The 14,282-nt window shown below is 40.9% G+C and overlaps 1 protein-coding gene across 4 annotated transcripts in view; it reads right to left on the bottom strand.

Annotated features, from left to right (window-relative positions):
- Positions 1 to 268: 268 nt before the first annotated feature.
- The window catches only part of rhobtb4 (Rho related BTB domain containing 4), a 44,650-nt gene continuing 30,636 nt past the window's right edge, over positions 269 to 14,282 (bottom strand). For all 4 annotated transcript variants that reach the window (XM_015972468.3, XM_015972467.3, XM_070546459.1 and 1 more), the window contains 8 exons: positions 13,748 to 13,933; positions 12,697 to 13,516; positions 12,348 to 12,567; positions 11,450 to 11,568; positions 2,545 to 2,695; positions 2,345 to 2,433; positions 2,057 to 2,162; positions 269 to 669 (listed from right to left, as the gene is read on the bottom strand). In XM_015972468.3, the coding sequence (XP_015827954.3) occupies positions 491 to 669; positions 2,057 to 2,162; positions 2,345 to 2,433; positions 2,545 to 2,695; positions 11,450 to 11,568; positions 12,348 to 12,567; positions 12,697 to 13,516; positions 13,748 to 13,933 (1,870 nt within the window). In that variant the 3' untranslated portion in view covers positions 269 to 490. The remainder of the gene's footprint in view (positions 670 to 2,056; positions 2,163 to 2,344; positions 2,434 to 2,544; positions 2,696 to 11,449; positions 11,569 to 12,347; positions 12,568 to 12,696; positions 13,517 to 13,747; positions 13,934 to 14,282) is intronic.

Genomic DNA, 14,282 nt, shown 5'->3' with positions numbered 1-14,282 from the left:
CCTGGTTATTATGGTTATGGGCATTAACGTGGCTGTATATGTGTCTCTGTGTAAGCTAACAGTCTCTACAAATGTGAAGGCAGAGGTAAACCACCCCTTACAGGAAGCTCCAGTGGTGAGTGTGTAAGTATTAAGGTCAGTGTGAAGGTTGAAGACTGAGAGACTCAAAAGAAAGCCCTTGCATCCTGTCCAGTCACTCAGAGATTAAGTCACTATTTGGCCTCAATGTCTGTCAAGCACCAAACCTGGAAGCATAAACTCACTCATTCATGCTAAAACCCTTCTGTTGAATTCATGTTTGTCACCCACACCAATAAAGAGGCACAAACACTCTCCCTGTGCATGCAGACATTCAGGATTATTAGCTCTGAGAGTTATTTCCCCACAGATTAGAGCATTCTGAGCCCACCCTCCTCTATTAATCTAAATATGAGGAGGTTAAAAAGGGACAATCCAGGTCTGGGTGAAGAGTCAGAGGAGGCGAAACATTTCAGGAGACATGTGGAGAAGAAGACGGGTGTCTCCAGAAACACCAGCCCCGTTTGGTGTGCTGCTTACGTAGGATTTCTTCCTCCCGCTCACGCTCCTTTTGCGAGCGCAGATAGCGGTCTTCCTCCTTCAAGAACCACACAGGAGGCCAGCGATGCTTCTCAAAGTGCTTCTGGTTCTCTGCAGGAAGGGAAGCAAATACAATATAATTGGACTAAGAATAGTCATTAAGCTTTCATTAACGTGTTATTCCAAAACATTTGAAATAGTCTCTGGTATAAAAAAATGCCTTGTGAGTCGTCTGTAGAAAAAAAGCTGTCATGGCCCTGTTTCAGGAAGTAGAAGAGTCTTGTGCCATTTCTCAATATGCGTACTTTTTTGTACTTGTGTACTCACTTGTGAAACGTCATAAACGTTGGCCCAAGTACTGCTCTGATCCTAAGTATGAAGCATAGCGAGTACGCTCAAAGTTCCCGAATGTGTTCTTGCTCCACCCATTGTGTCTAGAATGCATCAACGCATCCTTCTGCAGGCAGCTCATAACTGTAGTATTTTTATATCAAAAATACAAATAATGAAGTCTAAATATATAAATATGAAGTTAAAATTTGCTGTGTGGTTTTTTTATGCCTGACTCTTAGGATACTGCAACATGCTAATTAGCTAACCCACTATAGAAAAAAACAGAGTTGCCTTAAATAGCTGTTTTGATGAAGAATAAACTTTTAGTAATTTAACAGCAGAAAATGCTGGCATTTGATCACTTTTGATAAAAGGTGGACCAAATATTATACAAATAAAATAGTCATTGTTATTTTGTTATTTAATAGCGAAAAACAGTCTTATTTTTAAGGTCATAATTTTAACCATAGCACAAAGCAGCGCGTATTGTTCCAAATGCCGTCCTCGCCCTCCCGTACTTTGTAGAATGGACATTCTGCTGTACCTGTCAAGAGCATATTTGTTAAGTACACAAGAAAGTACTAGCATACTTTGGTATTGAGAAGCAGCCTTGAAGTCATCTCGTCTTTGATTGGCTAACAGCAGCGCGACTCTACCACTGCCTCAGTTCGTTCTGCAACGTTGACGTTTTATCTCCACAAATAACACAAGCCTGAAGGAGTTCTGCCATGCTGTGCAGTTGCTATTGCTAACAGTTAGCTTCTACTAGCTGAAACACGCTCTTCTTTCTCCTGGCTGCAAAAATACACACAGCCGTCCTCATTATGAGACAAGATGGGCGAGTCCATAAATGCTAATTTTCAGTTTGACATAAATCTGAGGGGGTTTTTTCCGACCAGAGTGTTTCCCTGTCTATTTTCTATCAGCGGCTAATGCAGAAAACAGGGGTAGAAGACTGTATTTGCATGTTCAGCCTGCATATTAAACTCAGTGACTGGTCACATTTCAGATATAATGTGTAAATAATTTCTAAGTGAACTTGCTCTTAAAGTCTTTCATAGACAACAAATGCAAAAGGTGTAGTTTATTTTCTCATTTCTCTTTGCAAAGGGTTTGAAAGACGCGAATGCTCAAGGCCAAGAGAGGAAGGAGGCGTGCACCATACCTGGAGACATGGCCTTCATATCTTTGGGAAACTTGCGGCAGATGCTGTTATAATTAGTGCAGATGTGATGAAGGCACCAAGCTGACAGCTGTTTGGAATTGTGGAACTGTGACACGAAACAAATAATGAATTAACAAAAACTAAATCTCATGGTCAGACAAAAAACAAAAACAAAAAAACTGACAAGAGAAAATGAAAAAGCTCACCATTAACTAAACGATTCAACTAAAACAATTATCTTTATTATTAATAATACGAAGAATCACAAATACATAAGTGAGACCACACCTGTGCAAGCTCAAGATAAGCCAACACTTGTCCATCGATGTCGATTCCTTTCATTGCCTGCTGGAGAAGTTCATCCACAGCGTGCTGCTCTAAAAATTTACAGAATTAATAGAATCATGAAAGTATTTATTATTTGCACGTTATCTCCCCTTGTTGGTGAAGTTCTAACTTTTGTGTATGGAGCCTTTATTGGTCTTTACCGGTAAAGGCGACGAGACGTGGCAAACACAGCCGATTGGCCAGAATAATTAGTTCCATGGGCTCCAAACCTGGACAAGGTGTCAGTAGACCGCAGTACAAGAACTCAAGCACCCCACGCATACAGGCCACACTGGTGTTGGGAATGGATACCTGCAAATCAATAACCACATCATGAGACATCTCAGATCATAATAAGGCCTCATTTTTATCATAATCGGTTCTACTCTTTGTCAAGTGTCCTTGACCAAAAAGCACTAATGACCCTTATATGTTCACCAACCTTTGTATTAATACTGAACACTAGATTAGATTAACCCTTTATAAAATATTTTAAAAACTAGGTTTAAACAAACTGAGGCCATTGGAGTTGACAGCATTTATGATATAAACTGACCCACTGTTCTAACAGCAAAACTCCAGTAACCTTAAAGGGAGACTAGGCAGTTTTGGCTTGCTTTTAGCACCCCCTAGTGTTCATTAGTAGAACTGAAAGCAAAATATATCTCCTCACTGTGCGTTCATCTTTTTAACACCTTAATCTAACAACTTAAATGTCTCCCCAGCCTTCTTGGGAGTGGTTCATCACTAAATTAAACAAATCAGCTTTGTTCATGATCTAAAACATGCAGGAAACGTGCTGGAACCATACTGTAGCACCAGGTAGGTCAGCTCATTTTTTTCCAGCTGCCTGCCAGTCTGAAGTTGCAAGTGGCATATTCTGGCCACAAGGGGTGATAGGGGCTGGGTGGCCTTTCATTAACCTTGTAAAGGGTCATTTTAGAACATACTGGCTAAAGAAAATGATTTAAAAATATGAAAAAGTTGCTAAGTATCCCTTTAAAGGGCACTCATTGAAGTATTTTTTTTTATCTCAGGGTGTTTTTGTAGTCCAAAACCAGAGTGTATTTCTGTTGTTACAATTTTCAAAAATATTTATTTTCACGCAGAAAGTCAGTGAAAATTAAGTGATCAAATATGGATTTAGGCCCTGTTCTGGTAAAAGACATTCCGAAATAAAATAACATGAGCAAATTAAATAAACATTATTTTTGAATAGTATGGATAATTATAAGACACTTTAGAATAATCTACACTGTAAAAAAAAAGTTGATCCAACTTAAAAAAAATTGCTTCAACTGGTAACAAGCAATTTAATTAAGTTTATCCAACTTAAATTATTAGTACAATTTTAATAATTTAGGTTGGATGAACTTAATTAAATTGCTTGTTACCAATTGATGCAATTCAATTAGGTTGATTAAACTATTCTCTTTTTCAGTGTAGCTAATTTTAGAACATTATTTCACTCTTCAAAAATACTGAATAATCACAATTATTAAACAATATAGAATATTTTTATAAAAACAGATTATTGTGAAGTATTTTTGAAAAGTTATTGAACATTGTACACTATTCCTGATCAAATATAGATTATTAGAATATTTTATATTTGAGGATCTGCCTCATTATCATCTTCCTCCTGTTCATCATCGTCACTGATAATGAGATTGTTTTTTGCAATAACTGTCCTCCATTTCCCAGAGAAATCTTAGCTTAAAACTATAAAGTATATTCAATATCATTATTGCTATTATTACTGTTACCATGAATATTAAGACTGTCTAAAAAACAACAGACTTTACCTAAAAATATACATGATTTCTTTTACTTGTTCAGGGAGTATGTTCAATATGGCAGATTTGATTTTCATGTGATTATTTAATCAACTTCATTGAGTTTAACATTTAAAACACAGATATCCTTATTTAGCACAAGTCTACCTTGTGATGTGTGTTTCATAAACCTAGCATTGGTAGTTTTAGAGATCTGACTGTAAACTCGAGAGGAGACCGAGCTCTGTCTGGCTCTGCAGACACACCATTATTTAGCGCGTTATAGCCTTTCACTGATTGGTAGAATGGCGCCATGGAGCAAACCGTGACTAGCATGGTCTCTGATGATAGTTTTGGTGAAATCCCGTAATTCTACAAGTTTGTGAAAAGGCACAACATCATTTATGATGTGAGTGGAAATGTCTAAATGTGGACATTGGCCCTATAAAGGGTTAAAAGCTGGTCATTTGTTGAAACCCACATATAATCCAATAAATGTATACAGTGCAACGTTTTAAACAAGTGTTATTTTTAATATTCTATACAAAAGGAATCTATGGCGTTTAAAGCGTGCCACAACCCGTGCACGCGCATTGGGTCCACAGCGCGCGTGTGAACGGGACTCGCGAGCGCAAATATACATGGCAGCGCACGTGTGAACGGGACTCGCGAGCGGAAATATACATGGCGAGAGGTCATTTGTGCACTGAGAGGGAGCAAACTGTGTCTGTAAGCGCACAAGGATGTGCACAAGTGACAAACCTGCGTGCGCGCGTTGTCAACGAGCACACGGCAGAGGAAAACGTGCGCGCGCGGCAGCCTCTGTGCGCGCTCGGCAGCCTCTCTGCGCGCTCGGTTTCTGACTCCTGCTCGCTCGGCTGTAAGGGCTTTTGGCACTCTGGAGGCGTGGCCTGTGGCAGATCTTCTCTGTCCTCTGACTGGTTAGTTTACCCCGCACTTTACCCTCTATTTATATAAAAAAGTCTGATATTCAGTAGTTGCTGGCATAGCTCAGCTGGGAGAGCGGGTGACTCTTGCCCCGGAGGATCCAGGTTTGAGTCTGGGCAAGGAAAATGCAATAGATGTCATGTTAATTTTTCTTAATTTCAGGTATTTTACAGTTGTGACCGTTCAACTGTCATTAAACGTCCGAAGGTTTGCTGGGCAGTGTTTTAAAAAGTGCACATAAGCTAGATGGTTTTAACCATATAAAATTACATTTTTTGTGATACTGGAAAAATACATACTGAAATAAAACTACTGATTGAAAACTTTATGACTGTGGTTGTACAATATATGACTCACTAATACACTGCAAACTCCCTTAGAGGTTCTCTCTCTCTCTCTCTCTCTCTCTCTCTCTCTCTCTCTCTCTCTCTCTCGAAGCCCCACTCTAAGAGAGTTTGCAGTGTATTAGTTAGTCATATATTGTACAACCACAGTCATAAAGTTTTCAATCAGTAGTTTTATTTCAGTATGTATTTTTCCAGTATCACAAAAAATGTAATTTTATATGGTTAAAACCATCTAGCTTATGTGCACTTTTTAAAACACTGCCCAGCAAACATTCGGACGTTTAATGACAGTTGAACGGTCACAACTGTAAAATACCTGAAATTAAGAAAAATTAACATGACATCTACTGCATTTTCCTTGCCCGGACTTGAACCTGGATCCTCCGGGGCGAGAGTCACCCGCTCTCCCAGCTGAGCTATGCCAGCAACTACTGAATATCAGACTTTTTTATATAGATAGAGGGTAAAGTGCAGGGTAAACTAACCAATCAGAGGACAGAGAAGATCTGCCACAGGCCACGCCTCCAGAGTGCCAAAAGCCCTTACAGCCGAGCGAGCAGGAGTCAGAAACCGAGCGCGCAGAGAGGCTGCCGAGCGCGCACAGAGGCTGCCGCGCGCGCACGTTTTCCTCTGCCGTGTGCTCGTTGACAACGCGCGCACGCAGGTTTGTCACTTGTGCACATCCTTGTGCGCTCACAGACACAGTTTGCTCCCTCTCAGTGCACAAATGACCTCTCGCCATGTATATTTCCTCTCGCGAGTCCCGTTCACACGCGCGCTGCCATGTATATTTGCGCTCGCGAGTCCCGCTCACACGCGCGCTGTGGACCCAATGCGCGTGCACGGGTTGTGGCACGCTTTAAACGCCATAGGAAACCCTGTTATGAAACTCTTTACATCTGATAATTGAGTGATCGAGGAGATTTGTCACAGGGCTACTTCATGTGGCCTCCCATATCAGATAGTTAAATCTGTGGCTTCATTACCACACAGCAGACTAATTCCTCTGTAGCAGATGGAGTTGAAGCCTCAGGAGGGTGGATGGAAGGTAAATGTTTATGAGAGCGATGACCTGACTCCTCTGGGAGCTCTCAGTCTACCCACTGTGGCCCTTTATGGTCTCCACTTCCATAACCAAGAATGTCAGCCTGGTGTGACCGCTCGTTGGAATAAAAATAATAATAAAAATAGTAAAGCAAACAGCAACATGACGGTAGATTTTGTAGAGCTTATGTCATCAGCTTTTGATCAATCCTACTACGTTAAACAATTTACTCAATAAATAATCAAACAGAACACTGACTTTGTGCTTTGGAGTCATTTAAGTGTCATGTTTAATTTTTTTCCTAATTTTATGTTTATTTAGAGTTTTGTAATATTTAGTCACTAGTGTTTTTATTAGATTTTATTTCATTACATAATGCGTTGCTCCATCACTGGAGCATTTTATAGCCTAATAAAAAAATCCCTAAGTGGGAAAATGAAGCTAAATTAATTTGAATTGCTCTGCACTGAACAGTACTTTCCCTTACTTCCTCATTTTAAAGGTCAGTTAGTTTAATACATTTTTATTTGATTTAAGTGTGTAGAACAAAACAATGTTATAGAGATGATTAAAGCTCTCATTCACTCGTTTTTCTTTTTTTTTTTTTTATTTTTTTTTTTTTTTTTTTTTTTTTTTACATTTGCAGTAGTTTCTAGTATAAAAACCTTTTTGGGTCACTCTTTGTGGAAAAAAAATCTTGAGCTCCTGCTTCAGGATGTAGGAGTTGATCAGAGGAGACGAGGCGCAGAAAACTGATATAATATTCGGATTTCTCGCCTGATTACCAAACAGCAACGCAATTAGTCCACTGCCACCACTCACTCTGCCACTGTAGATGATTTATATCCACAAATAACAAAAGCCTAAAGGAAATCTGCCATGTTGTGGAGGTGCTAATGCTAACCGTTAACTTCTACTAGCCGATAAGCGCTCTGCTCTCTCCTGGATGCAAAAATGAACAAAGCTCTACCTGTTCGTAAGCCTAGGTGAGTGAGTCGATGAACGCTAATTTATAGTGTGATGTAGATCTGACTTGAGTGTTACCCCTAGATGATGGGACTTAGGGCTGGAATATACTTGCTTTTTAACCTTGCCATTTGTTCACATACTTGCTGCTGCACAGCATGTAGAACTGGAAGATTCTGCTGGGGGTGCAGTAGAGTAATCAGACCGGATAGAGAGCCAGGTTTGTGGGGTACAACCAAAAAAAAAAAACATGACGTCAATTGAAGAGATCAGTAACTGGTTAATTTTGACTGCGGCAGAAAAAAGACAGCAGCAGTATTGTACATAGTATTAAAAAACTGTTCTAAACCAGAGACGGAGTGACTATGAGTATGTCTTGCTCATTATGTCAACTCCGCCTGCTGGTTACTCATATATTGCAGCATTTGAATGTACTGCGTTAACTTAAGGGGACTCGCACAAACGACACTTCAAATCAACACAAGTTATGCAATGCAGCCATTTTAAACATGCGCACGCGTTGTTATAGTAGCTATATTCCAGGCCTGATGGCTCTTATAAGGCTCAGTGACCTTGTTGTTTCAAAATGAAGGCAATAAATGACAAAAGAGCTGAAACAACTACCAGCAGAACCATTAAAAATGGTTGACTAAATAAAACAGTTACTGCACGTAGAGAAAAGACTGAGTCATCACAGATTAGATGCAAAGTGTGAGCGGAAAAAAAGAGTCAAATTAGTGAAGGTTATTTCCAGTGTACTGAAAAAAGAAGCTGTACAGGTTAAACAAAATTTTTATTTTTGGTAAAAATCTAATGCAAACACTGAATGGAATATTTGATCTAGTTTGTTACACAGCTATCTCCACATAAATAATGATAATATCTGCTCCAAAACCAGAATCTGTGCTGTTCTGTACAAAATAAGAACAGTCCATTTTCACACAACTACATAGACATGTGTGAGCAGGAAAAAAAAACTGAGAAGGAAGTGTGGCATGAGCACAAAAATAGGACGGCGCGGGACGGCTCACGCATGACTCACAGTTATGGAGTTACAGCTTTTGATGTAATAAGTCAAATAAAGTTCTATCAAAGATAATGAATGCCAAGGAAAAATGCCTCTTATTTGAATTCATGGAACTTCCAGCTTTCCTTCATAATGTTAAAGAACAGCTTTCTTCCGACTACCACAACCCTCTAGGTTTCAGTCCTTTTTTTATGATTCTGTTTCTTTTTCCTTTTGGTAATATTGTGTTTGATCATCTTCTGGTATCATCCAGTAGGGTAAGCCTCTAGAAGTAAAAACGTATGTGTTTTTATTTTGAATGGAGCAGACCCCAGGAAGAATAGTCTTACTATGGTGAAGACTGATGGGGATCCTTAAATAAACAAATAAATGGTAAAAATGGTAAATGGCCTGTATTTGATATAGCGCCTTCTAGAGTCCTGGAGCCCCCCAAGGAGCTTTACAACAAAACCAGTCAATCACCCATTCACACCCACAGTCACACACTGATGGTGATGAGCTACGATGTAGCGACAGCTGCCCTGGGACGCACTGACAGAGGCGAGGCTGCCGAGCACTGGCGCCACCGGTCCCTCCGACCACCACCAGCAGGTAACGTGGGTTAAGTGTCTTGCCCAAGGACACAATGACAGTGACAGACTGAGCGGGGCTAGAACCTGCAACCTTCCGATTACGGGTGAGCACTTAACTCCTGTGCCACCGTCGCCCACAATAGATAAACTGACTAAAGCTTAAGCTCTGCCCGTGTTTGTTGAAAAGCTATTCAAGCTAGTAATAAACTTTTTAACATTAAATGTGTGGGACACACTTAATCAATACATTTGCAGTGGTCTGTGGTAGGAAAAATACCTTACAAGTCGTGCTCAGGGGTAAAAATGCTCAAATTCACTTCTTTCAGGAACTAGCAGAATGCCACATGAGAGGAGAGCTTCAGAAGACAAGATTTGGAGTCTTATTTCCTGATATATAGACATCTAGCCTCAGATTGGCTAACAGCAATGTGACTATACCACTATCTTCATTTGTTATGCAACATTGAGTTTTTATCTCCAAAAACATTCAAGCCTAGAGGTGTTCTGCTGTGTGGTGGAGTTGCTGATGCTAACGGTTAGCTTCTACTAGCCGAGACGTTCTCTGCTGTTTCCTGAACTGCTAACAGCAGTCGTGAGCCAAAATGAGTTCATGAATGAATGAAGTGTGGCATAGATCTGTCAGGCTTTTCAAATCCTAGAGTTTCACTGTCTCTTTTCTGTCAGAAGCTAATGCATTAAATAGGTGTGGGAGACTATTTTCATGTTCAGCCTGCATGAAAAACTCAGAGTAACTGATTAAAATCAGAAATATTCATTCAAAATTGTTTTTCCAGTGTTCCACATCTTTAAATGCCAGCAGAATTCGTGATAATTGCAGTTTGCAGCTTATCTTCTTTGCTAATTTGCCTCAAAAGACTTTGTTGAAACATAGAAATGATTAACATGCAATAAAAGGAAGGAAAATGGTTCATTAACATAAATATGGGTCATTCATTGTGCAGTCACTCTGAGTCTGTCTTCAAAAGACCTGCTTTTCTATCGCCATTGTGTCATTAATAATAGTCAGCCATGTGAAGTGTTTAGGGTAACCACGGACAACAGAAGCCCACTTACAGCAAATATCACAGCTGTCTAATCAGTGATGTAGATGTTCTTTAAAATCGTCATCAGCAGCAATCTGCATCTTCTGATTATTGCACTTGCTGTTTTTTTTAGCAAGAAGGCTTTTGATGCAATAATAAATGCAAATTTAACACATTTTTTCTACATTTTAGTTCATGCCAAAGCATTTAAACTTAGAATTCTTGTCATTTATTTATTATTTACAACCATTCTATGAATCTTAACAACCTAAACCTGTAGCCTTTTAAATGAGCCGGTGGGATCAAGTTCTGTAATAAAAAACCAAGAAGCGTCGACATAAAGACCTGGCCTGAACTTCGTGGTTATGCTGGAGCAACAAAACATGCATCACAAGGAACTGAGGCATATGAGAGTGCACTAGACCTCTTACCAGGAAAACACTGATTTACAAAGAAAGGACTCCACTTTCTTGAAGTATTATTACCGTTTAACAAAACGTACTCGAACTTTTACAGGCAGAAGTCCTCAAAAAATGGGATTGGTCTTCAATAAAGTCACAGCTCCACACTTGAACCAACATTGTGCTACTTCAAGAGCTAAAAGAAATACCAGTTTACCAAATTAAGCTTGACAGTATCACTCAAGACACAGTCTGTGGTTTGTGAAGCAAACAGACTTAGCAGCAGGAAGTCAGTCAGGAAGCATTTCTCAATGTGCATGTTCATCATGTACACTGACAGAAACAACTACTATAGTCTGGAAATAAAAAAAATATTTGAATGATTGTGAAATGAGCTTCAGTTTAGGCAAAAAAAAGGGCAAGGTTACATAACAAAACTAGTTGATTATTAAAGAAGCAGCTGACTTGAAGTAAAACTGAAGTCAGGGTCAAGTTCCGAGTTAATTATAGACATGTCACATGTAAGCTCTGGGGAAGATCCTAGGAAATGAACTGTGTGGGGTTGTGTGTTCTCTTTATCCTCATTGTGTGTTGAAGGTACTCAGCCATCTGAGTAGACCTTCAACCACATCTGCAAGTGAAAAGGTTTGTAGGTCAGCCTGATAAGACCTAACCTTCAACACACAGGGAATGTTTGGATTGCACCGTGTCCTTTTAGGAATGAGTCGGCATAAATGATAAATCTTATCCCAGTGACTCGTATTATTTAGCCTACTTCATGTCTTTTATCAGGGTTTACAAGCTCTGTGGGATTGAGTTGCTGCTACTGATGCTATCCTGCACTTCCAAGAGTTTTATTTATTTTTCCCAGGATCTAGGATTCAGACATCGAACCCCATCTAAAAGCTTAAAGGTAATTCCATCCAGTCCAAATGAACTCACCTCCTCAATGTAACTTTCCATGAAAGAGCCACGGAACATGGCGGCCATCCAATCACAGCTGGAGATGAGGAGAGGTTTGTGGGCCGGCAGGCAGCCATCGTCCAGTCGGAACACCACATCTGAAACCGGGGTGGGAAAAGAGCGGTCATCTTGTGGAAAGCCACAGAATCCCAAGCTACAGATGGAGGGGAAAGACAAACGAGGCAGACACCCAAACACATGCACAACTAGACAAAAGAAAAGGCCAGACAAACACATTGAGACATGGACACGGGTAAGACAGACAGAGAGATAAATTGACACAGAGACAGCAAAGCTTTCGGACCAGAGGAGGGGAAAGAACGCAGGGTTACGTAGTGGATGCTACAAGGTCGAGAGGTAAAGTGAAGCAATAACATCATTAAATTAGTCTTGGGGGCTATATAGGAAATGCGTTTTAAAGGTGCACATAGCTGGTGAAAATGTGCACTTCAAAATAACGTTTCGTGTCACCATAATTACGAAGACGCACACATTACAGAGTCGAATTGAAGACTGAAGGTTAGGTTCGGTGGACTTCTAGGATTGGCAATGTAAAAGAAGACAAAACCAGGGTGCTAGCATTCACGAGAAAATACACAACAGAGTTAAGAAAGTAAACAAGCAGTCAACAAGTCAAACAATGACTCAAACATACAAAATGCACAAGTTATTCAACAGAACAAATATACTGAGGGTACATTTTAAGACTGAAAGACAGTGCTGCAAAATCGCACTGTTTTTGTCATTCTTTTCCATCACGTACACAAAAATTCACCCACACACACACAATAATCTATTCCTGACAAGGCATACTTGGACAACGTCCACAATTCTGAGGAAAGTACTGAGGCATTGGCCATTTAGCATTGCAGTTTACCAGCAAAAGTCCCTTTATTGAGGCACTCTTTGATGCGGTTGGCTCTGCGGACGTGGAAGGCCTTGGTGATCTCCTGGTTCATGAAGCTCTCTCGGTTCAGAACGTTTGCCACCATCATGCGCAGGTCGAACACCTCGAGCAGCTCTGCAATGGTGGCCACCTGCATCAGGTCATTTCGACTCTCATCCAGACTGCCTGTGTATAGGTACTGAAGCACTGCCTGTGGTCACAGCAAACCATGAGGTCAAATACACACATTAATGTATATGCATATATATGAAAGTAACAAAGAAGTGGAACATTAAGAGACTTCATTTAAGAATTGTTTTAGTAGAAAGGATAGTTTCACCTTGAATGGTTCTTCCTGTATTAACGCATCCATGGCTACCACGGTCATGAGACGAGGTCGTCCGGTCATCGGATCATCAATGTGTTCCAGACACACACTTAGAAAACCCCTTCCCCATCCAGAAAGTGCTCGACCAGTCCCTAGTGCTCCCAAGGAGTACTGGGCTCGAGAAGGGAGTGCATTATCACTCTGGGAAGTCCTCAGAGATCCCTGATGGAGGAGCTGGGGTCGGTTTAGACCCCTAACTCCTCCATCTACTCCATCTTTATCAATGTCCAGACTCTTAGTGCGTCCAGCTTGCTCTTTGGCTCCTCTCCTGCTCTGCTCGTCCTCCTCCCCATTCTTAGTGTTTTCCTTACCGTTCTTTTCCTCCCCACTCAGTTCTGTACGCAATCCACCAATATCAAGGGTGAAAAGGTCATAGAACTTGGAGCAGGATGTGGCTAAGTAGATTTTGTGTGCAAAAACACGAGAGGAGCCTCCCTGCAGAACAAAGAGCACATCTGCACAGAGGGGGTAGCAGAAAAGGGAGTCTGGGCCTTCGCCGTCTGTGAGAGGAGGGTCCGGGATGCCCACTATAGGGCGTGGTGGGCGAGGAGGCAGGAAGGGCGCCTGGAGAAGGGGTCTCTGGACCTTTTTAAGGTGTGATTTCCAGAACTGCAGATGTCGACGAGAGATGAGCGCTGCACGGATGGCATTATCGAAAACATCTTTGACTCCAAACTGTGCAACAATGCTGGTCTCGTAGTAGGGAATACCAAGTTCTTTTGCCACCTCATGGCCTCTCTCTGGAGGAAGAATATCTGTATGTTTGATGGGCCTGTGAGAGATAAGGATCTTTAGGATGCAAGTACTCTAGTAAAGAAGGATGAAGTAACAAAAACATGCATACAAACACATTTAAATATGTAAAGAAGCAATGAAATACCGCAGGGATTCGGTTACTGTCATGCTGCTGATACTGACCACTGATTAACTAGACAAACCAAGCATGTGCTCCTAGCCACATTGTTGAAAGAGCTATCTCAGAGTGAAAAGGAAGGCGTCTCACTTTGCTAACGGTCGTCGTGCACGGTTAACCGCATCCAGGTCAGCATAGCGCAGATCCAGCTGGCAGCCAACCAGGATGATGGGTGTTCGGGGACAGAAGTGCTTGATCTCTGGGAACCACATGGTCCGAACGTGGCGCAGGGAATTTGGATTAGCAAGAGAGAAGCACAACACCACCACATCAGACCTGCACAGAAAAACAAGAGTGAACGTTTATTCAATGTATAAGCAAAAAATACAAAACAACAACACAAAAACAGGCAAAGGAGAGCTGATTTCTCGTGTCACAAGCCGGCGCTGTCAGTCAAGAGAGGACATGTACCCTTTGATGGATTTATAGGACCAGAAAAGACAAATGAAAAAAGGGTCAGTGCTGACTCATTGAACAAGTTGTCAGTTTATATTAAAATATGCACAATGTGTGTATGGAAGCAGCATGTTCAGCTTCTGCAAGGGATTATGGGAGCAGACCAGCACTGATGTAAAAGCTATGAGGTGGAGCTTCGAGATGTGTGTGTCTGGACCTCTGGGCTGGT

Source organism: Nothobranchius furzeri, chromosome 17, assembly GCF_043380555.1.
Source record: "Nothobranchius furzeri strain GRZ-AD chromosome 17, NfurGRZ-RIMD1, whole genome shotgun sequence".
In the NCBI taxonomy this organism is placed as follows: Eukaryota; Metazoa; Chordata; class Actinopteri; order Cyprinodontiformes; family Nothobranchiidae; genus Nothobranchius; species Nothobranchius furzeri.
Note: the sequence above shows the minus strand (reverse complement) of the source record. Positions and strands in the feature narration are given on the sequence as shown.